The 25,182-nt window shown below is 42.3% G+C and overlaps 1 protein-coding gene across 1 annotated transcript in view; it reads right to left on the reverse strand.

Moving 5' to 3' along the window:
• ptprub (protein tyrosine phosphatase receptor type Ub) overlaps positions 1-25,182 on the reverse strand; it is a 174,350-nt gene that overhangs the window by 100,819 nt on the left and 48,349 nt on the right. The window contains exon 2 of the mRNA XM_073486118.1: positions 21,354-21,485. Within this exon, the coding sequence (XP_073342219.1) occupies positions 21,354-21,485 (132 nt within the window). The remainder of the gene's footprint in view (positions 1-21,353; positions 21,486-25,182) is intronic.

Here is a 25,182-nt window from a genome sequence, read left to right on the forward strand (position 1 = left end):
AGACCAAACAGGATCTTTGTCAGGTATCAAGATTGGAGTACAAGCAGAAATGTCAGATACATCTCCAAACCTGAGCAAATCAAACCAAAAGTATGTGCATATATTAGATATCAGTAAAGGCAAGTGAGGAATATGATGTGATTTGAGTGAACCAAAGTATTTCTGTCTGGCATGCAACAAACTGAACTCAACCAAATCTTTTTAATAGTACCTCTGTTCCACTAAGGCGTCCCAGTACCAGTGCCTTCGTGACTGGCTCTCTTTAATTGAAGGCATCCGCTAATGAGCCGGTAATGGACGACACCTGTGACATATAAAAAGGGCTGCCTTATTGACCCTCATAGGTAATTGGACTCATCCTGCGGGTCTTTTGTGACGAGTTTTAACCACAAAAACATGGTAGAAAACGCCACACAGAAAGCTGAGGTTTGAACCCTTACAGTGAACAGACAGCATTAACCAGTTAAACCACTGCGCTGCCAGTAAACACCAGCCAATGATATCCAGCTGGAAGAGATGAGCACTCAATTCAATATTCATACTTTAGTAATCTCGAGATTTTTTTTATGCAAATCAACAAATGCAGCAAAGTGCCATAAGTGCTGCTCAGTGACTGTGGCTGTCACTCGATGAGAAATGCCTGTTGTTTGGAAACAAACACCTGCTGTGTGTCTCCGTGGCTCTGTGGCAACATAATGAAATAGTATGGAAACTGTGACGACTAATTACGGCGCCATGTTTTAAACAAAAGACGCCACATTTTGCTCTCATATCACTTTTCTCCACTACTGCTGCAAAAAAAAAAAAAAAAACTGTCTGTATACAACAGAAAAGCTGAGCCAGTCGAGGCTTTCTTTCCCCTCCACCATGAAAGTGGTTTCTGTCTTCCACAGCTTGGCAGAAAGTGTGCCTTTCTTCCTCTGTTTTTGTTTAACGTCCCATCGATTACTACCTCTGCTGGCTGAGAGCATTTTTTTTTTTCTCTGGCCCTCTTTGTGGTGCCTGTCTGCGGTGTGACATCCTCGTCCTGACAACGAGACTGTGAGAGAGGAAGAAAAACCTTCAGAAAAAAAACACACAAAAAAAGAAAAAATGTAGTAAGGCGGCAAAGCGGCACAGCCAAGTACTCGCTGAGCCTTTGTTTTCAGCACACTGCCTTAGGTACGCAACTGTGCACGCTAAATACAATGAAGAGTGATTAAAACAGACACAGGGAAAACAAATCTGGACTGGATATTCCTCATGACTTCCTTGCCTTCTCCTCCCTCCGTTGGATGTAATCTGCCGCCCTTCTGCTTTCCTTCCAGTTTTATTATTTAATATTCTTCTCCCAAGATTGAATTCAATTTTTTCTCTATTTCCTTCTCTTTTATCTGTGCACCTTGAGGGAATTAATCACAGCTGGTCACAGATGATGGGCTAGGCATGGTCCAGTGTTGGGATGTCTGTCCTCCAGCGTGCCACTCGCCTCTTGGACTGGATATGTGCGCAACGCATGGTGAAACAAACAGTGATGTACTTAACCTGCATTTTGGTGATACAGCGTGTTCGTAAAACAGCCCGCAGAGAAATCAGAAGACTTCTGAACACGAGTATATTGCATTCCTCTTGTTCTGTCAGTAGTCTGAGGATCTGGTTTCTGTTGTCAGCAAGCCGTGAGGGAATTTCGTGCAAGCAAACTTCGCAAAGTGATAAATGTACAAAATGTCGGCGTAGCCATCTCGGGCATTTCTGGGAAGACGCTGTGGTTTTTACAAAGCTCACTTTGGAATAATCAATAAATCACAGCACACAAAACCTTTTTTTTCCCCAAACTCTCCTAGTTTTTAAGTCTCCACGGACAACTCAGACTCCGCTCCTCGTTGTCTGCCAGGGCTTTATCTCTTGCTTAAAAAGGATCAGAAACTGTCAACTGCCAAACTCTGAAGAGCAGCAGCATGGCCATTAGGCAACCGTAGAGACTGCTGTGCTCGCTTTCAGAGGGTTTGCGAGAGAGCAGCTCTGAAAAGCCCTGCCAAGACCCAGCCTAAGGGAGCTCCTGCGAGCTCAGGGCCCTATTTCTGCCTTCTACATCCAGGCTGCGCTCATCAGCCAGTCTGTCTGCAATCAACAATAGAGCCAGATGGACGGAGACCGAAGGATCCACAGGCTGACTCTACAGTATACGCAGCCAAGACAGTGCTCAGAAATAACTTTGTTAAGGCATGAAAGGCCTCAGTTTCACAGGTTTGAACAGGTGCACGGGCAGAGAGCTACCTTGTGCTCAAAGAAGTTGTTTTTAACCTTGTTTTATCCGTAGGAGGTTTGCTGAGCACTTAGAGTATGTGCTTTTTCAAGTGAACACCTACACATATGTGGTTCCTTTTACTTCACATTTACACCTGTGCCGCGCAGTCCAAAGAGCTGTATTCCCCCTTCTCAGCCTCTCTGGAGACTTCCTCGCCACAAGGACGTTTCCAGGACTTCTATGCTACTACTACTTCATGAGGAGAGCTTAAGATACACTATTTCACCATCGCATCTTGTGGAAATATGCATATAATTCGGCAAATGTCATGTAGACACTTGTTTTAACATCTTTTCATGAATATAAATCTGGCTGCACGAGATGAAGAGGAAATTAAAATATAAAATGTCATGTGAGAACAGCGGAGTTGTACTGTTTATTCAAAATGTATAATTAATTCTCTCCAGTCTCTCAGTGAGGTAGAGTCTAACATTAACTAGAAGGATTATTTATATTTGGAGAGACGGTGGAATGAAGAATGAATCTGTGTGTTTAAACCTGAGGTAACACAAGTCTGACAGGGACCGAGCTGAGGATGTGGACGCTCAGGTCGTGAAGCCGTAAATTTTATGAAAGGTTTATGCGCTAATTTTCAGAGTGAGGAGTGAGTTTGTGATTCGGCACTCATGTCTGTGATTTGTCCATCAACTGTTGTGGGTCATAACGACAGCAAACTCATATTTCCTCGAGGATTTTGCACCATATGCTCAGGTATCACTTTACTTCCACTCAGTGCATAATAAGCCCTTCAAATATACCTCAGTTAAACTCTAAACTGCTGCCACATAGAGAGATCCTTCAGATGAATTCCGCTACAGCTTTAGCTCGACTTTTTGTGATTAAAAAAAAAAAAATAGCACCAGTCCCAAAGTAGATGGCTTGCTAATGACCGAAGCAAAGCTTCTCAACCATCTGCTTGCTGGTGTGTGTTGCGTCGAACGAGCCCGAGGTCTTGTGAGACCAAATGGCAAGCATGCCTCGAACAAAGAGAGCAGACTGTACATTTCTGTGTGGTGCTGCGACCTGCCAAGCCTCCCAGGGCACGAGGTCTCCATGAGATGGAGCCGGGCTGAGCCACAGGGGGAGGAGAAGGAGAAGGAGAAGAAAAAAAAAGAAGGGCGAGCCTGAAAGCCAGCTGCATTAGAGACGAGCCTTTGAACTGGGGACTGGGCTAAACCTCCACGCTTAAGACGTCAGAGGGAGGATTTGCAGCTACACCCTGCCACTGTAAACAACAAGGCATGTGTCCATCCATATACACAAAGCATATCTCCTGCAGGGTGTTATTCTAACACACACTCGTGCACAAACACAGGCGCTAGACACAGTAATTATACTGTACCAACACACACGCTTATATGTGGGAGCTGATTTAAGCCTTTCCCTCATTCGCCTCCTCTTTGAAGTGTTCCCCTGCTCCTCTTGGTAGTGTAAGGAGCTTCGACCCGCTAAAGCCCGTGGAAACAGGATTAGTCTAGCCCCGCTTCCTAATTAATTGTCGGGATGTTTGCCTAATAAATCTTGGTTATCTGGCCCTCTAATCGTAGCAGGAAATAGCACGACTCTGACCCAGCCGCCGGAGTTTTTAACAGTCTGTGCTTTCTGTAATCAAGCGCCGAGAAATGCGGGGGGGAATTTGAGCTTTATTTTGCTCCCCTCCTAATTCAATTAAAAAAGATAGGCCAGTGCATTGCGGAAATTGTTGTGCATCGTTAGATTAGTCTCTAATTGGCTGTATTCTGCAGCAAGTTTGGCTTTGTGTGTTTTTGAAAGAACTTTTCTCGACACGGGGTAAGAGAGGACAGGACTACGAGGAGAGTGAGGGACTGAAGTTGAACTGAGCAGGTACACCTCGTCTTGAGACATCTGAGTAAATAAAAAACGACACATCGCACCCAGAGGCGTACACGCCTGCAGCGATGAGCGCAGGTTGGGACATCAGGAGCTGGTGTTTGGCTGCTGCCACAGACAGCTCGCCCCCTCTGGAGAATTGCAGGCAAGATCGCAGTCTAGCACTCCAGATTTGTCTGTGTGAGTAGGCATTTATAATTCACCAACCAAAGCTCAGCAACTGAACTGCCATGTCATCTCATTCTCGATATCATGTCACAGCTGGGTGTGAAATAAAACTCGAAGAGGAGAAGGCCGGGGAGTGAGCAGACGAGTGAGAGATGAGCTGAGATGCAGGTGCAAATGTGCAGTTTGAGGACAGCCTGAGACCCGACGGAACGGAAAGTGAGTGTGTTTGTGTGTGTGTGTGTGTGTGTGTGTGTGTGTGTGTGTGTGTGTGTGTGTGTGTGTGTGTGTGTGTGTGTGTGTGTAAAAATAGGTGCATGTGATCCTGAGCTGGGACAACTCCTCTGCTCCCAAAGAGGCCTCAAATAAATTAGGTTAAGCGATGTGCAAATCCCGCAGCTGTCTGTGGGAGCGTTTTGCAGCCGTGTAAGGGGCATCCAGCTGAGTATCGCAGACCGTCCCTGCCACCTCAAAGAGAACACATCAGAAGATGAGAGGAGCGGCTTCGCCTCCCTGCAGGAACCATGAGACGGGGCTTTGAAATGTTATGTTTCCCACAAGTTGGATTCTGAAATTCCCTGTTTTCTCTGCAATGAAAAACATTACAAGCAAAGCGTATAAAAGAATATGAGTTTCCACTGAAGTTATGATTATGGCTTTTTCTATTGCTCCCTTTAGAGAGCATGGCCCTTAGCAAGGTGACAAGGAAGCAGCCCACATAGCAGTGGGAGCTGGAACTTCATAATTGTACTGTCACAATAAAACTGATGCAGAGCTTCCAGATTTCATTTTATGGCATCGCCTCAAAACTATCATAAACTGACACGCAGGCAAAGCGGCTGATTCTCAGAGCTCGTTTCCAATTACTGTATATGCAAAACATACAGTAAGTCAGCAAACTGTATGTGTGCATCCGAGTGCCCGTGCCAAGTTTATTCACGCATGTGTTGCTGTGCCATCGCCCTCGTTCCCATCGTCTGATATTAATATGTGAGCAAACGCTGTGAGACAGCTCCTCCTGGAGAACCCCCAGCAGTCATTAGTCGTAACAACCTGGGAGTGTTCCTCGGAGGGACATGCTCTTCACTGCGATTACAAACAACACAGAGAAAGCAGGGCGGGCCGCAATGCCACAATCGAGCTACCTCGCCTGCGTCTCTCATGTTTTGTGTTATGCTAAAAATACTCAAGGCTTCAAGCTGTGGCCAGTGTCGACGTCTGCAGCCACATTTTGATCACGGCGGCAAAAAACGGTCGAGGTTTTTTTTTTTTTTCATGCCATTCACACTCTTTAATTGCAATCGATATTTCTGAAGGTAGGAGGTACGCTGAAAAGATTTGATGGTGGCAGTAAAAACAGTAATGGCTGGGACTGTGAGAGGGGAATCAAATGTACAGAAGCCATAAAAGCACACAAGGCACTCCTCAGAACGCTCATTTCAGAGGCTGTTGAATCAACCATTGAAAGACTTCTAATGATTTAAGAACGATGATGCTTTGAACAAAAAGATTCATCTAAATTTTTACAAAGTCAATGACTTCACCGCAGCTAATTCATCTTTGTTTCAGTCCCTTCTTCTTCCACGCCCTTCATAAAGTAATAACTTTTTGCCTTTTATGTGTGCTAATGGAGAATAATAATGTTTGGTGAAGCTTGAGAAGCTAATTGTCGGCAGTCTGGTTAAAGGCACGGAGATGGACAGCATACTAAACAGACTGGCAGACACCTTACAGACATTTTTGTCACTTACATCATTATCTGTTAGAGTAAATGCCTAATATATCACCATCCTAACGCGTCTCAGAATATGTTTTATTAAGTCTCACTTCTACCATCTATTTCCACATATTTCTAGCACTCTCCTCATCACATATTAAGAATAGTAAGGAGAATGAGGACGGTAGGAAGATAAAGAAGGAGATGCCAGATGTGATACGGACTATTTATATCCTGGCAGCGCGGGCCGATCCCACTAAAAGACAGGCAGCAAATGCAGAACGAGCCTTGGACCCCTGAGACCTGATATAATATATTACTTATTGTGTATAATTCAAATAGCCATCCATCTCTGGTTAGTCATTCTGCTTGCATCAGGCCTTTCACATTCATTATCATATCAGTTAACACGATTTAATGCAAATGGCTCCACCCAGAAGCAGCGCCTACATATCAATTACTGACTGAGCGTTATGCACGACAAGAGTTATTATGGTAACACTACTGAATTAAATTGCACCTGAGAGGAAGAGTGTGAGCGAGATAGAACGACGGCTCGGGATGGGAGATTAAGAGAGAACATAAAGAAGAAGAATAAAATGTTTTGTCCCCACTCTTTATTACCTGAAGGACCCTCTTGGCACTCCAACCAGATGCCAACTCGAGAGGATCCTGCATCTCAGATCAATATTATTCCAACAAAAAAAAAAAAGATGTACACTCAGAACCCCTCCTGGCAGCTGGATTGCCACCCACTATGTCTGCAGAGGAAATACACTGAAATCATTAAGTCTCGCAGCAGAGAATCAATGGCTGCATACAAATTCTGCTCATGCCGTTTGCAGGGACGTTTATCTTCCCCATTATCTGGCTCTTTTCACCCCGATTATGGTGAGGATGCTTAAAGCATACACTGCAGTTTCACTACTAAATGATGCATCCATCACCTCCTCAGCCACAGTGACAGCTGATATAAATATGGAACAGATAGTTACTTTTAAGAGGATTGTGTTTTAAAACAAAGCATCAGGGATGTTTTTCTACGTCAAACAGAATTGTTATCAGGTGCTTTATGGCTGTGAAATTTAAACTGTGAGCTCATGGTTACACGGATGCTTTGGAAGAGCTGGTGTGCCGTTGAAGCCATTTTGTGAATCCTTCACAGCACAACCAGTTTTCCCAGTGGGACCTCTGAAGTGTGAATTAGGCCCCCTGAGGGATACAGGGCACCGCAACTATATGACTATATGCAGATATCGGTGACTCGACACTCCCACAGGAGAACAATACAACATTTCAACCTGACAATGAAATAAAGCGTATGCTGGAGTAATGCCATTCAAATAGCAAGTCAGCAATAATGTGTGCAGCATTCAGATGCCATAGAGAAATGAGTACCGTGTCAGAAGGGTCTGCTTCTGTCTGGAAATTTAATAAACTCAAGTGTTGAACTAACTTTTATATTAAGAACCTGCAGCACTTTTACATAGACGACATTAACATGAGCATTGTTCTGAGTAGAACTTCCTGTTATCTAATGAAGCTCCTACATCCGTACCCACCCCTTTACCATTCACGCAGCTAATGTGCTCTCCCCTCCCTTACGTGTCCTTATTTGCCTTTTTCTGTTTTCTTTCTGCACCATATGGGAGTTTCCACTGTGTTAATTGTACCGTGTCATCATTGTCAGCATAAAGTCGGGTATGTGCACTCAACCACTGCTGAAGCAGCTGATTTTTAATTACCAAAATCCAACTGCTGAAGATCATGTTGATATTGGGAAATTCCTGAAAGACTTGAATTATGTTCTGAAAAGATAGGGTTTTTTTTCAAGTGTCCCTGAGCCCATAGAGTAACATTCTTTATACAATCATGCGTTTCAAAAAGTATTGAACCTCGCTGCATCCATGGTTGTGAGTGACTGAGCCTTTCAAGGATGCTTCTTTTATACCCAATAATGATACTATCACCTGCTACCAACGAACCGCTTTACCTGTCGAATGTTCAACAACTTTCACAGTCCTTTTTTTTGTTTGAAACATGTTGCTGGCATCAAATTCAGAATAAGCATATATTGATAAAAATCAATTAAGTTGATGAGGTAAAATTAAGTATTCCATTGAGTATATGTCAACAACCCTGGGCTGTATGTCTCCCCGCACCAGTCCAGCTGCTGTTCCTGAGCTGTGGTGTTGAATAATGGCCAAAAACGTGTTTTGTGAGGTCACAGGGGCCTTCACCTTTGACCTCCAAAATCGATTTAGTTCATCCTTGAGTCATAGTGAATACTTGTACCAAATTTGAAGAAATTCCCTCAAGGCGTTCTTGAGATATCGCGTGCACAAGAATGGGATGGACGGGCGGACACTACATTATCACTCTAAATTTTAAACCAGCCGACTGCTGAACCATAATTTGAGCAGATCTCAATGGGTATAAGATTTAAAACGCTTGCAAAAACGTTCAGCTGCTGAGTATAGTCTGGTTTAGTCTCCCCACAGATCTGGATCAAAATCAGCATAGGTTAAAACCGTTGGTACCTTTCTGAATCCCTGTGATCTCAGCTGCACAGTGGTGGTAGTTGCAGGTTTCTATCCATATTTGTAATCGCATAGTGACTGAAAAAAGACTACTCTCTGTGAAAACATATTTAATATATTATAATATATTTATGAGGATCCCCATGAAATGTACTCACTCATTGATACCAGCCACCTAAATACGCCTGAAGATTCATGGAAAATGTTCAGTAGTTTTCACACGGGTGAAAACATAACCTCCTTGCGGAGTTAATTAACACGTTCTGTTTTATTTATGTTTTACACATTTTGTGGAACCAGGACTCTAACTAAAAGTTCCAGTTTACACTTCAGGGAAAGACTGTCAATATGGCAAATATTCGATATAGTCAACATTATGTTTGTGTGTTAATTGTGATTTGTTGAACCATCCAAAATGAATGTAATCACTAGGACTGCACAAAACCTTGGCAGCTGTATATTCTGCCTTTACTGGCTGAGAAATTTGGACATTTGTGTTTATTAACACTTGATTTACTGATAAGCACTCTGTGTCTGTTATATGTTTTAAAGTTTACATTTATCTATTGGACACAATCTATTCAAAGGTGCTGTACAGAGTGATTCAACTGCTGAAAATGAGTCAGAAGATACTTGAAAAGTAGAATTAATGCTTTGCAGTTGTTGTTCCTGAGCTACTGGATAATGAGGAGAACATCTTTTGCAGAACATTATGACGTAAAAGCAAAGTTAACCTTTGACCTTTGACCACCAAAAATCTAATCCGGATCATCCTCGAGTCCAAGTGGACGTTTGTGCTAAATTTGAATCAATTCCGTAAAGACGTTTTTGATATATTGCATTGACAAGAATGGGACGGATGGAAGAACAACCCAACGACCCAACAATGTCATGTCAATGATATAAATCTGACCAATACTTGATTACAATGCTTGATCCAACTCACAGATGACGATGAAGTTCCACAAACTACAACCTAAGTCCAGTGTTTGTCATGTTGCTTAGTGCTCGTGCAAAAACTGCAATGCAAATGCATCAAACTCTTAACGGAAATTAGATACTACATGGTCTCTGGACTGCTGACGCCTGGGGGAAAACTGTTTCCACGATCAAGTTGTAATCAATCAGCGCACATTTTGGTTCAAAGTTGTTAAGTTCATGATAAATTGCAAAAAAAAAAAAAAGCTGAAAGTAAGAAAATAAGTACAGATTGGGGATCTTTAACTGTTGCGCTGTGAGCGAAAAATGAGCCATGAGAGCTGTCAAGAATCTGAACAGTTTTTAAATTAATGAAATGTTATCAAAGTAACAAATCTGCATACATTTTGTTCTGACATCTCATCTGTCTGTGTTCAAGAACTCACGAAAGATCAGAGACGCTCTCCCCTCAGCTAAAACTAATTTAGCTCAGATTTGATTGAAATCATGAATTGTGGAAATAATAAATGCACAACTTTTACTTCTCTGCACATTTGCTCCAACATTTCTAATTCATGTATATTGAGAAAGCTAAATGCAGGCCTTTATACAGAGAGAATTTTAAGAAATACTTAGAATCTCATTTCACACAACTTGCCAAGGCCCACAAGCCTGTGATCTGTGAAAATTCAGAGATAGCTGGAGCGAAGTGTGGGCCCAGAGGAGCGGCAGAGTGCACAGAGGTTGGGAAATATCCAAGTGCACATACTAAAACTATCCACACCAGGCACACATACAAAGCGTATTCCAATCTCACGATCACCAAAGAGGGTGTGTGTGATTAGCAGAAAAGAGGAGGGTATCAGAAGAAGAAAGACAACTTCGAGTGTTTGAAGAACATGTTTCAAGTCAGCAGGCGGGAGTAGAAACGTAATTCAAGTGTTCACATTTGATTCACAAAGATGCTTTTTTGCTTACTGAGAAAGTCACAGATAGCCTGAGTTGGATTAACGATTAAGTGTGGGCAGTTTTGTGAGCATCGCTGTGACTAAAACTCTGTGCTCTGGGCTTACACTGCAAATCAATATTATCTCCACACACATTAGAAGCTGTAAGAAATATTTATTAATAATAGAAATTGTGACTTGATGCACAAATCTAAATGTTTTTTGCGTTTCTTATATGTCAGTAAGGTCAGTTTATCTGTAATAATGAAAACACAATCTCGTTCTTAAGTTGACCATCATACTTTTAAGCGGCGTATGGCTCTATAGACCATATTCACACTGCTGCCATCTTCCTCCGTCATCATGCACAGGCTGGGAAGCTAAAATGTCTCAGCCTAGTGCTGTGTTCCAGGTTGCAAGTCCTATAAACGCAGGAAATCTGACGAATTGTTATCATTTCACCACTTCTTATTGGGACTTAAAAGACATAGTGAAAATCCGGAGGTAATTCAAGCCATATTTCAAGGTAAAACCACATATTTGAACCAATCAGGTGCCTGGTGTTCTCCAGATGTTAACTATCCATCAACTTTTAAGTTGCTGATGAGTCAGGAAGCAGTGAAATGATAACAACTTGTCAGATTCCCTCCATTTATACGACTTGCAAGCTGGAACACAAGCAGTATGAGATTTGAGCATCCCACCCTGAGCATGATGCCAGAGGGAGATGGTCGCAGTGTGAATATGGTATCTCTGACAGAGATAGCTCAACAACTATTAAATGGACTGGCACAATATTTGTTTTTTTATTCATGCTGATTTTTACTTTAATGTCTCAACAATCACTGGATGGGCTGCCATGAAATTTTGAACGGACATTCATTGTACCCAGAGGATGAGTTTGATCATCCCCTGACATTGGTGCAGGTAAAAACTTTTCAGTTATCCAGCGATATATCTCAACATCTACTAAATGGACTGGCACGAAATTGAATTTCTAAAGTCATTCATAGTTCCCAGATGATGAATCCTCATGATTCTGTTGATCCTCTTTACTTTTGGCTGCCATCGCCCCACAAGTTTCAACAACTGTTGGATGCATTGGCATTCAATCTTGGTAAGTACAGATATTAATGCAGCCCTCGGGTTGACTTGTAATAACTTTTGTGACCTTTTACTATAGTAGCACCATCAAGTCAAAATGTCAGTGTGTCCAATAGTTTGGTTTATGACCAAATTCCATCAGCCTCGATTGTACTTACTGGTTAGTACTAATTAGGCAATATTAGCATGCTAACATGCTGAAATAAGCGAGTAAATATTAATCCTGATAAATATCAGCATGTTAGCATTGTCTTTGTGACCTTTCTGACATTGGCATTTAGCTCAATGTGCCTCACAAGTACAGCCCAACAGGGCTGATTTTACCCAAAAGGGTTCACAAAGATTTAAGATTGCTTATTTTCAGTATGTTGTATAGGTTCTTGTGTATGTAAAAGATCTTGAGAGTTAACAAGGTCAAAAAGAGACAGGAGTTAAAACAGAGCGTTTCAGACAGAGGGGGAATACAGCGCTGCAGCACTGGACAGTATGAGAAAACTGAAGTGTGTTTTTGAGCATTTAAGCATGTAAACCTATTCTAGTAGTAACTCAAAATATAATTATGAACCTTAAAATTAGCATATGTCTCCTTTAATAAACGGAGAGCTGTACATTTTCCTAATCTACAGACAAATGTAATTGTTCAATTGTGAAAACTTGTAAAAAAAAAAACTAAAAAAAAACTCTTATATTATAATTGGAACATTTTCCCTAACAGAAATGTGAGCTACACCTGTGAATGTTGTGACCCTCCGCTTCAGCTGGCTTTACTTTTCATTCCTCTACAAAGAGCGCTGAAATTGTTTAAAGCACAAGATAAACAACAAATCTCCCGCCTCTCGAGTATGTCAAACAGGGCCAATTATGTGTGAGCAAAATCCAACATGCAGCAAAGATGCTCCAGCTTAATTGCAGTTGTCACCCACACGGCCTTTTTCATGAGCTGAACCATTATGCTTCAAGTGACCAGCCACTTCATCTCACCTGAGTTAAGGTGATTCACCTAGTAAGTCTATTTGGCTACGATCCTGAGTGTGCAGCCTGAGCCTCAATTACACTGTTAAACTGGCAACCTTACACTTAAAAGCCCTCTAGCTGTCCCTCTAAAGTGACACTAATTAGACGGAAGCTACAGCCAAACGGAGGCTGCATTAGCTTAGCCTACCTATCACCTGGGTGTCTGTGTGTGGGTGAGTGAAACACAGAACTAAAGAAATGGTCGCAGAGTATATACCAGTTCGCCTGCTCTGGCAGCCATTCCCAAAAGTGTCTATCATTCACATCAATGATTCCTAATTACCTTGTTGAGAAAGCATAAAGGGGGAGCTGATGGTCACCTCCCTGAATAACAATACTATTAATTTGCTATATTCTAAAAGCTTCTGTGCAGTGACGGGCATTTCTGAGATGGTTTAAGTAGACAGAGCTTTCAGACATTTATATAATACATCAGTGATCGATAAATATGATCTTCTTTGCCTTGAAGTAATGAGACATAAGCACACATAATTATTCCTGCGAGCCACTGGTGTCCGGGACTGAGCGGTGGAAAGGTGCAGGTGTATTTGTTTTCCCAACAAATACCAGAGCAGCCGATTGATTTCGCTAATTAGTTCTGAAGGTGTGTTAAGTAATGAAATCAGCTGGAGGAACGTTTGGCTGGAAGAAAACCCTGCAGACTCATCAACAGCTCAACCGGACACAACTCTCTTCAAGGGAGCAATTGTCCTCTGTAACCCGAGCTAAATGATAAATATAGATGTTAAATGGTCCCTTCTCTCTTCATGGACAAGCTGCAAGACCGTCCCTGAAAATAAACAACAGACTACTTTATCTCAACTCTAATTTCATTCATGATCGCAGAGTTTTAGCCTTGAAGCCAAGCTTTCCCGTCAAAGCTGATACATTGCTTAGGTCATTACGTAACTTTTATTAAGATCGAGCTGGCAGAACAAGTCATGGATCGGACTTAGGTCTGTCCCATCAAGGCACGGACACAGGACATCTGGGGGTGTCCTGTGGTGTTGGATCCATGGATCGACAGATGCTCGATCGGATTGGGATCTTATAAATTTGGGGGCCAGGTTCTTCGGGCCGAACCTGAGCAGTGTTATGCAGTATGACACGGCACATTGTCCCGCCATGAGGAGGTCTACTTTGTCTGCAGCTGTGTTTGGATGGGTTGTGGACCCACAGTTTCCCAGCAGAACATTGCATTGTAATGAATAATGATTGCAATGATCAATATCAGTATTATTATTTAATGTGGCGGTGTTACATCTGCTGTCCCCCAGTAACCTGTCTGCCTTGGACCAGCTCTCTGTCTCTCTCGCTGGTGTGACTGTCTGCAGGTGTGCCAGAGTCATCTTCATCATCAAGACCTCTTCAAATACTCTGCCCTCTGCCATCTCCACCCTGCCAGTCTGTCGCATCTACTTCCATCAGTGCAGCCACGTTCAAGCCCTGTTGTTATTCAGTGCTCTTTTTCGCCTGTGAGTAACCTTGTTTTTCCGTCTCCTCCTCATCCTGTCTCCCCTGACTCTGGCCCTGCCTTATCCTCCTCGCCTGCCAAGCCTGCTGCTCGTTCACTATTCCTGCCACTTTGCTTCAGACCCACCTTCAGCCAAGTACCATCCCTGGATCTGCTCCTCCCAGCCCCATCATCTCCCAGTTTCGTGCAATTAAAGACCTCACCTAATTTTCTGGCTTCCTTGTGGTAGCTGCATTTGGGTTCATTATTTTATCGCCCCCTTAGGTGGCTGATTGGTATATTTATGTAGACACAAGATAAGGTTGTGATTGTGCTGGGTATAATCACCACTAGATTAAAGGTGCACTATGTCATTTTGGAGCAGGAATTTTAATCAGAACAGAAAGATCTTTATTGATTGATGTTTTTTAATGCCTAAACAAACTACAAAAACAAACTCATGACTGAATAAACTGAATAAACAAACTGACCTTAAAGGACAACATAATTTCACATTGTTTTACTTTCTGTTCCACCTTTCTAGCTTCAAACAGTTTTCTGGGGCCCTTATTTTCCTCTGAGAGCAGCTTGTTTATTCAGTTATGGAAAAAATAAATATTTCTGAATTTGTATTATTACCTCATTGATACTCTAAATATTAAAATTCTGATTTTGAATTTCTTTTCCAAAACTACATAGTGCCCCTTCAATACTGAATTAATCCTGAATGCAGGCTTTTAGTTTAATGTGTTGCAAATAAACACTAATTCAAATTGCAATTGCGATATTGGACAGAAATATTAGATTTCTATATTAATTATATAAATTAGTTTTTTCCCTTAAAACAGTGATTCCCAAAGGCCCACTGGATGACCGTGAAGGTACGCTAGGTGGGCGGCACAAGGTCCTTAACAATACATTTTTAAAAAGTGATCAGAACTAATAAAACAAGGGAGTTAAATTACACGTTATGCTTTATTTATCTGACCTATTTTTATGCAGTGTTGTGTTAAAGTCTGTTTCCTTCTTAACCCGCACCGCTGGGTGGTATTGCAGGAAACACAATTCTAACAGGCGGGCAACATTGTTTGACTGAGGAACAGTCTTTGATGTAACATCAGAACAAATCTTATATTGTGTCAGTGATGGGGAATTGTAACTGCATGTGCTGAAAGATATTCAAGTTTACAAATTGTTATGTGTAGGTGGATGGATTATTAATTTACACTGCATTGCCTTAGGTCTGCGTTCACAGTTGTTCTGTTTATAAGCTAAAATGCTTTTGAAGGAAATACTTCTTAGACTCGTGTTAATTAGAGTTGTGATTAAAAGTGTGGGCGGGTCCCAGAAGATTTTCTGATCACAAATAGGGCCAGGTCATTCTTAAGTTTGGGAATGGCGGCTTTAAATCATTTGCAGAGGTCCCAACTATTAAAATTAATACCGACAGACTGATATCTGTAACATATTGTACTGCTACAATGCAAAAAGTCTATTGAATAGCACCTGTCGTCTCCTGGAATAAAATAAACTATCTGCAGATTATCTATTGCAACCATTTTCCCTGCAAGTCAAGTATATTATCTGTCTACAAATGCACAGAGCTATAAGAGCAAAACTAACTGAATGTTCAATCTACAATAAATAGAGACCTTTAAAATAGGATGGTGTAACTATATAGTATATACAGTATATGGCGAAAGCAGACTGCCGGCAGGGAAAGGTGGAGGAGGGCAGTGTAATAGGGTATTAAACCAGTGAGGATGGCTGGTCAGCTCAGATAACAACACGTCTCCTACAGCAGATGTATCTGTCTCCTCGCTCTGCCTCATCTTTTCACAGGCGCGGTTGAATCTCGGGTCGCCGCCAATGACACACACGCACTCATGTGCAGCTGGTCCATGGTGTGCGCCGGGGGCCAGGCAGGGGTGAGAGGTGACAGATAGTAAAGGCCGGGAGATATGACATCGTCCTCCGCATCCGACTGCTGGAGATACAGATGGACGACTGTCTGTTAGTATGACGGTGTGTATTAGCTTTGTTAAGGTCGTCATTGAGCCTGCTGCTACAGTGTGTGCCAATTGACCAGGCTCTGACCCTGGGACAATGCTCAGAACTACGCATCATGTCAGTCTTAACCTTCCTTACAGCTGAAGTCCCCTCCAACTGTCCATTCAAAATGCCTGTGGGCATTTATTTAAGGATCTATTGTGCTAGTAGCTAATAAAACAACCAATCAATTGACTTTGTAGCTTGTTGCAAGGTGTACAAACACACAGATGGAGTCGGATTCTAGCCTGCGGCAGAGCCTATTTTTAAAAGTTACCTTCGCTGTGTGTGTGTGTGTGTGTGTGTGTGTATGCGTGTGTGTGTGTGTGTGTGTGTGTGTGTGTGTGTGTGTGTGTGTGTGTGTGTGTGTGTGTGTGTGTGTGTGTGTGTGTGTGTGTGTGTGTATGCCACTGGACAGCACAGGAGACATTTACTAAAAAGAAGATAAGGAGAGAGGAGGATTTACAAGATTAGCATGCAAAACACATGGAGAGAAAAAGGAGCAGGAGCATATTTTAACAGTCTTTTCCTGAGCTGTCAGTGAATTCCTGTATGACTCAGCTGGAAACTAAAGCCCCCATTTCTGCACATCCAAGAGACACTGTTTGTATGGCTGCTGAGGCTGACAACTGAGCGAGGTTTGCGTGCTCAGTGGCACTTCAACAAGAACGAACACCTCGCATGGAGGATTGAATCGTGAGCATTTCGGTAGGTGTTACATTTACTGAGCATTTAACTTAAGAGACATATGATGCTAGTTTTCAGGTTCCCATTTTTTGGGAGGGGTTACTAATATTGATTATTTTAATGCTCAAAATCAGAATCAGTTTTCTCAAACTGTCTCATACTGTCCCCCTCTGTCTGAGACGCTCTGATTTAGCTCCTGTCTCTTTAAGGCTCCCTCCTGCATTCCCAGTCTCCTCTGATTGGTCAGCTCACACACGCCTGAGCCAGCACCGCTCACCGTGTCTCCGATCGGCTCTGCGGTGTTTTCAGCCTCCAGTTAGCTTCAGTAAATTATGCAAATGTGTGACATGGTGTTGTGGTGTGATGTCAGAAGTCACAGAATTAAAGGAGGGACTTCTGACGAGGTGTTTCAGGCACTTCAGAAGTTTTTTTCTGTGGGAGAGAGGAGCTCCTGTTTGGGCTTTTTAACTTTCAAGACATTTTACATGCACAAAGAAGCTACAGCATATAACACAGTGAAGGAAAGGGAAAAAAAACGAAAAAGAATAATAGGTCTCCTTTAAGGGAAAGTGCACCAATTTTACACATCTAAGTGTTTTGAAAGCATGAATTTATGTGTGGAAAAAAAGAAAGAAAGAAAGAAAGAAAGAAAGAAAGAAAGAAAGAAAGAAAAACAAAGTTGAATAATGCCTTTTCTGGCTCCAGAGGGAGAAAAAAATCTTGGGGTGCAGACTCAGAAAGAAGTGAGATTAGCAGACCTCTGTAGCCTGCTCCTCATCTCTGCTAGAAGCTAGCGACTCAAGGCTGCATTAACGGTAACACACCCAAATCTCTGACCGAACTGTTGGTAGAAGGGTTGTATTCTGGCTAATGTGATTGTCAGGGAGAAGGAAGGAAGGACTGGAATAAAAAAGACACATTATAAATCTCTGCTTCTGCTGCATCTATTTTACTACCTTATTTTTAAACCATCCATAATGAGTCCAACGAATGCAAAAGTGGTGGAGTATTCTTTCTAAAAGGAAAAATCCACCCTTGAAGACATTTTATTTTTCAATGCAGCCACTTTAGTCATGTAGTTACACTTCAGGTGGTGTGTTTTTATACTTCTTTATACTTTTCAGCACAGGAACATTACCTGGGGCCAGGAAACTATTTTAATTTAATTAATACTCAGGGATCATTGTCAACAGGAGGAACATGGGTCGAAAATTACTTGTTACTACCTGCGCTCAAAGAAAGGCTCTGTGTGGCACTTACCAATGACTAGTTCCTCAGCAGACTGTTACCAGTTTTAATTGCCTTTTCCACCTCTTCATGTCTCCTTTACACCCATTCAAACACCAGGGTTGCACAACAGTAAATAAAAGAAAAGGTTGTTGTTTCCTTGATTTTCGTACCCTGAACAGGAGAATTACACTGGGTTTGGATGATTACGGTAATTCTGGCAGCTATACGCAGATTGGCAGAGTGTGTGGCGACACATCAGTCAATTTATTCCAGTCAAAAATACAGACAAATGATATGGTTAAAATGACGATGAGATATTGAACACTGTCATATTTTTGCAAGCTTTCAGCAACAGGCTCATGCACAGTCAAAATGCCTTCTTGTTTCTGGTGGGCTGAAAAGAACCTGATGTTTGTTGTTGATGCCTAAGAGCTGAAAAAGTTCTGCTTTGAATCGACTTGTGGTTTCTCTGGAAACATCTGGACATCACGTCCCACATGTTTGACCGGTGATTCATAAGAATTAGAAAACAACAACACATATGGTGAACAAGAAAAGCAAGATCTATTGACGTAAGCTGTTTTAAAGGTGCAATATGTAACACTGGCCACCAAACTCATACTCAAAACAAATAGAGGGCAGTATAACTGGCCTTTAGCTAGTAAGCTCAGTTAGCTGTGCAGATAGCGGTCAGACTCGCCTGGCTTTGAAACCAAACCGTGTAATTACAACGTCACATGATACACTGGGGCCCAAAAAGCTTACAGCTTTCACTGTTACAGATGCGACTTTAAAATGGTGGATACAATTTTTTGAGCAGCACGACATTACTTGTTAAACTTCCATAATTTGAGCCATTCGGTCCAATACAATTTGGAAAGTCTAGAAGAGCTGCGAGATTAAATCATTGTATCTCTATTCAAGTTAGCCAGGTGCTCAACCAGAAGTCAGCCGGCTCAGTGGGCGCACGCTCTATGGGCCACACAACGTGGAAGATCGATGATGTTTCATAGCCGGGAAGTCGAGCCATTTTGGCTTCATGCGCCACTGAGCAGCTTTCATATTAATGAATGAGGCTCTGCCTCAAACACTGTATCAAGGTTTTAATGTAACGTCCTTGTCCAGACTGGGAGCTTTGGCACCAGAGGACTGTTAGTGTTTACACCGCTAGCACAGGAGCTTTGGACCGGGACAGGCGGGGCTAGCTGGTTAGAATGCTAACTGTTGTGGATATCTCTACAACACAAAGACGTCATCATGTGGAAACTGTTGTTTATTCACTTTCTGTTGCTCATTTTTAGCAGATTTTTGACGTTTCCATCTAAAATTCTTACATATAGCCCCTTTAAGCTTGTTTAAGACTTTAATGGATTTTTGTTCCTTAAGGCCACCCTGACTCATACACTATAATGAATATTGCAGCAGACACAGAACTTTCAAGCTGATTAATCCCCCTTTCAGAAAATGAGGTACACTTGACACGCAGACACATTCTTCCATACAAGGTCATCATCCTGCAAGCCTGACTTGTTCATTAAAACGGCAAGAGAACTCCAGATTATGAATAGCAACCGGGCATCTCCTATCTAATTCAAAATAAAGGAGACTGTGATAAAAAAAAATGGGACATTCTTATTAAGATCTCACCGCATTCCATCTTCTTCTTTTCTTTTTTTTATTCAAGTCCATTTTCTCTTTCATGGGAGCGGCGGTCTCTAATTTCTCCTGGGAGCCACAAGCTGCTGCTATCTCAGCTGTGTTTACTAATCTCCCCTCGACACCAGTTTCTCAGCCCCACAAAGTTAATACTGGTCCAATGTAAATAGCCTTATCTCATAAACTCTTGTTATCCCCCCACCTTGGCTGTCCAATGTGATACATGGCTAGAACTCGACACAGGGGGATTAAGTCAGAGAGAAGGGGAGAAAAAAATAAAGAGAAAGGGAACATTTCCTGTGCCGATATCTGCAGTAAGGTTATCCACCTGAAATAACACGGTGAAAATGTCAGGATGGAACGCCGCTGTCACAATGAAATGACACCAATCAGACGAAGAACATGAGTAATACACTGCTTCTAGCGTGGGCCTGAAGGATGAGCAGATAATAAATTAAACTGAATTTGTCTCCCACTTCTCAGAGCTGATCGATCGAGAGTTGATGCTCAGAGCCTCTCACGCCGCCTCGTCATGTGCAGATTACAGTACCTGCTTCATTCCACCTGTGCTCGTCTGCTCCACCGAGGGCCCCAGAACACTTTAAATGCCAGGGCAGTAAGTTTTAATTAAACCCGAAGGGAAAAGTATTAATTATCCCATTGCCTGCCGTGAATTGGCTGGTGGCTGCAGGCAGATTCTCACCCGAATGCTGATGATGTGGAGGTGTGGTGTAAGAGTTCAGGATAAAATTTGGGATTTATCAAGTTCAGGATCTGGATAAATGCCTGCGGTGAGGAAGGAATTTTAGTCCTATAAATAAAAATCACAACCATGCAGCTTTTAATAATAAATCCCTTCATCCCTGCAGCAAGTTTTTGACCATTTTTGAAGGCTACTCCAGTCGAAATCTTACAAAAGGATTCCCTGAAGGATACACGTTTCTTTTCGACTGATCTACAGTTATCCCGTCATCTTTACATATGTTCCTCTTGGCTTTATATCTGCCACATTAATCCTCTCTTCTTTGTCAGATGATGTCAAACATTTCTTCCAAGCTGCCACCATTAAACTTGCAAGTTCTTTCTCTCCCTCTCATGTACCATGCATGTTTCTGTCATGGACCGGTCGAACTCTCATTACCATATGATGGATTGATTGGTTATACCCGAGGGAGCTCGGTTCCTTAATCATGCTGCAAGTTTCCACAGTTAGAGTGCTTCAGCAGAGAAAGCCCACTGCTGCCACCGATATTTCTGCTGAGAAGCTGAAACAGCACTCTTCTCTTTGTCAGATCCCTGTAGGTATTTGTTAATGCAGAGATGGAGGAGCGCCTTATAAACTATGCATGCCATCTCCCTCTGGCAACCACCAGTAGGGAGGATGATGGCAGGAAAATGCTGGTTTCCATTAGTCCTGTGAGGCTGGTTAACATAAAATTATCCTTGGGGTTAGCGGGAAGCAGACAAAATGGGGGTGAGTGCTTCATTAGAGCTGATGCATAATGGACGCCGGACATCTGTAAAGGCTGATTTGCACACAGGCACATTTCTTTTATGCAGGCCACAAACAAAGGTCCATTTATTTATCAGACTCAAAACAAAAAAAATAGCAGAAGCACACACCAACTGCTGGCGTGTCTTGAAAAATAGCTTCTGTTCTTAAACCCCCTAAACTCTTACATGCCGTGTTCCAGTGTGAGATTTATACAGAGCTGTAGGAGAGAGGACCACTCACCACGCAGGAGGTCGGAGCTGGCATAAGGTGAACTGTACGTCCGAAACAGCAGCCAGTCAAAGTCGTCCTCCTCTCCCTGGGTGAAGTCACACAGGTTGGGGTCTGAATCCTCTTCAAACGTGCAGCCTGCCGCTGAAAAAAGGAGGAAAACAAAATTTTGTTTTTTAAAGAGGTCGATTTACTTCACAGATGACTCATATACACAAAGGAAGGAAACGATCCAAGGTACTTAGTCCCAGACCCAAAGATATTTACTGATTCTCTTCAAAGTAAAACAGCACGTATTCCCATTTGAGGAGCTGGAACCAGAGAATGTTGGAATTTATGCTTAAAATGAATCAATCATCACAACTCTGCACTGCCTGCTGCAGTCAACATTTCTTAAATATAATAAAGCCTTAATGTTGTGATGAATTTTTGAAGTTCATGTCATTTCTATTTCGTAATTTCCCCAGAACCCTTGTGTAAACTGGAGAGATTTCAGATTAGAAGGCAGAAAAAGATTCTTCGGGTAATTTCTAACTATTCAATTTCCTGTGTAGTTTACTGTTTCAGTGCACTGAAATCATTTTAGACAATAATGTTTATTGCTAAACTAAAACAAAGTCTTTGTCACAAGTGTTAAACCATAACCATAATCTGTGTGAGTCGGCCAGTTTCATTAAACACACTTAGTACACGTAGCAGCCAGCCACAATGTAATAATCACTGCAGCCACACCAACCACCTCTCTACCGCCTCAGACCAACGCAGTGACCTGTGTTTATGGTTGATGTGAACAACCGAGCCGAGCAGGCTTTGCAACACTGCTACAACCAGGGTTTCATACAGATCTGATGCTGCTCAGCTGTGGTATGCAAGGCTACACAAGGGTTACTATAACATAGTAACTTAAGAGTAGTCACTGCTGGCAACTTGTGGTCACCTGGCACAAATATTCCACTCTTTGTAATCTCCAACATAAAAACAGACTCCTAATTTAAAGGATAAGTTCACCCAAGAATGAGAATGACAGAATTTTCATTTTTGGGTGAACTTATCCTTTAACAGTATGAGCACATAAGAACGATTAATGGTCCATGTATCTCAAAAGTGTCATCAATTACCAGGTATAAACAGTATCTGTGACCATGATCTTGATTTTAAAGGTCAGAATCAGCTTGAATGTGACTTTACACACACGCAGGAGTTTGTGTGTTAAAAATGTGCCAAATGAAATGTGCTCTCATGTGCACAAAGTCTCTCAGACCAAAAACTAATCGAGCAATGAGCTATAATTACTTCAGACTCGCACAAAAGAATGCAAACCCTGGCAAAAGCAATAATTGCCCCGCGCACCTGAGGAGAATTACCCTTCGCGTAAAGCATTCAGAAACAAGACTACATCTCCCATTCACAAAGGCGTACATATAGTAATAACATTTGGGGAAAGCAGGCACCCTGGGGATTGTAGTGATTATCATAATACCTCACAACCTGCTATTGCATGCGCCAAAAAGCTAATTTTTTCAAATTATATTTAATAGCTATGGCTTTAATGGCCCATGGGTCCTGAATAATGTGCTTCAGTCGTTGCTCCCTGCATCTGTTGCCATATTTCACATTAGTCCATCAGTGTGAGAATTACAGTCTAACAGTGGGCAGTTTGAACAGCCCAGTCATAAGACCGGAGCCTGTGTCAGTGATAATTGGAGCAGGACAGCACGAGATGCGACATGTTAATGATAGGAATAACCATGAGCAGGTCCTGAAGGTGACCCCTGTGGTCTGCAGCTTTATCGCCGCTCATTCTTTTCTCTAATCTGCCATTAAACAAATGGTCTCAATATGACAGGCTGCAGACAAAAACACAGTCGGCCACATTGTGGCGAGGCTTCATTATTCTCTGTTTTACTACGGGTGCCATGAGATAGCCACAGCGTCTGGTCATTAACAGGTTATTGCGATTGTTGGACTGGTTTGGTGTGTTACAGGCCAAATAAAATGAAGGGCATGAGAAAGACTCCAGGGACGGACTGGGAACCTTTGGAGGAACTCAGTCCATTTCCACCAATGAAAATGAAGCTCTGGGGACAATATTTTACCCCAAAAAAGTCTCTGCTCAGGCGAAGCACTTTTCAAAAGTGAAGGAATTGTGGGGGCGGGACTTTCAGCACTGAACGTTTCTGATTAGTCGAATCATTTATTTTGTTCACCATTTTTTTAAATCAGCAGCCACAGACCATTTAGTTTTTCGTTCACTGTACTTACATCAACATGAAGAAACCATACAGCAGATGGACCAATGATGAAGTCCGGACACACAAATCGGACATCTGCAGTTACACATGGCACATATTCATAAAAGCACACCGAACAAACGTGGCCACGAATGAGAAAATATCTGACACACAAATTCCTTAAAGACAAAGCATTTGATCTTCTTTACACTCGATGCAACAAACACATTTTGGTTGATGCTCAAAAAGTATCAAGGTCCCACCCAGCTCTCCATTTTTGCAGTTTTTTCTCAAGCTCCAAAAAGCTTACCTTACTTCAACTGCACTGTGATGATTTAATACATCCATTTCAACTGCAGCGGAGGACTGCACTGACCTACCGTCATGCTCCTGGTGCCAGGGTGGACAGACACCAGACAGCGATAGCTTACTTCAAACCAGGCTGTTTCTTGTATTAAACTTACTGGCTGAGTGTGGCTGTGTTGAGGTGTAGAGAGGAAGCTCTCTTAACTTTTGAAGCTTGTAACTGAACTTCTTTGATTTGGATTTGTTTCCCTCCTACACATCAGCTTAATTTACTGTTTATCTATCACTTTTCTAAAAACGTACTGGAGCTGTTTTAAGTTACCGATGATGCAAACCGAACATTTCCTGCTACTGCTTCATAAGTCGTTCATTAGGGTTTTTGCTGTGAAGTAATTGTAGAAAATGCTTTGTACTTTTTACAGAATATTCAGATCTTCATTAGCGGTGCTAATATTCAAGGAAAACTGTTAATTATGGGTGTAGATGGGTGTTACCTGATCAGCGAATATGTCAAATATTACAGGAAGAGACGACAGAAGAAGAAACAGGCTCTTTGCTGCGCTAACAACCAGCAAAACTCCAAAAATTCAATCAAGGCAAATAAAACCTTTAACCATGCCGTACTGTATAGAAAAAATTCCGCTCCTTGCCAGAAAGCAGCTTGAGATAAGAAAGAAGATGTGCGAGAAGTTGTTGCACTTTGGTTTAAAATGTTGCAGTTGGTCCGAGGTGTTGAACTTTCTGCAGATGGTGTATTCACTGCAGCACAAACACACTCAGGGTGCCCTTGCCTACAGCCAACCTCTTACATCACTCTCGCACCTCCAGTGATTGTACGATAACACAGGAGCGTATCTACCATCATGTGAGCTCGGTCCATTGGGTGATAGTAGCAGCCGACCAGCAGGGGAGGGAGTGTGAGTTTCTCCCTCTAGGTTTGATTTATTGTCCCGTGCTGGGCTGTTACTGCACAGATCTGCTGCTGAGGCCAGGGGTTAATTGTCCCGCACTGGGGTCTATTTCTAATAGAACAGCCAGAGATATGGGACCTGACACATCCAAACGCTGGCACTATATTATTCCCCGCTGCTTCGGTAAATGAAGCCTGCAGACTCCTCCCTAGAAAAGTCTCATCATCCAGAAGAAGGTAGCCAGGATGTGAGGCCAGCGCTGCCTGGGAATGTCATCTCCTCACAACGCACGGGGGGGAGATCCAGCTCATCTATCATCACAAACACACTCCCACCTCACCTCCTTCTGGAGGACCGATGGGTGTGTGGGGTGTCAGTGGCCATTTTTTACCA

The sequence above is a fragment of the Pagrus major genome, chromosome 17 (genome assembly GCF_040436345.1).
Source record: "Pagrus major chromosome 17, Pma_NU_1.0".
Classification (NCBI taxonomy): Eukaryota; Metazoa; Chordata; class Actinopteri; order Spariformes; family Sparidae; genus Pagrus; species Pagrus major.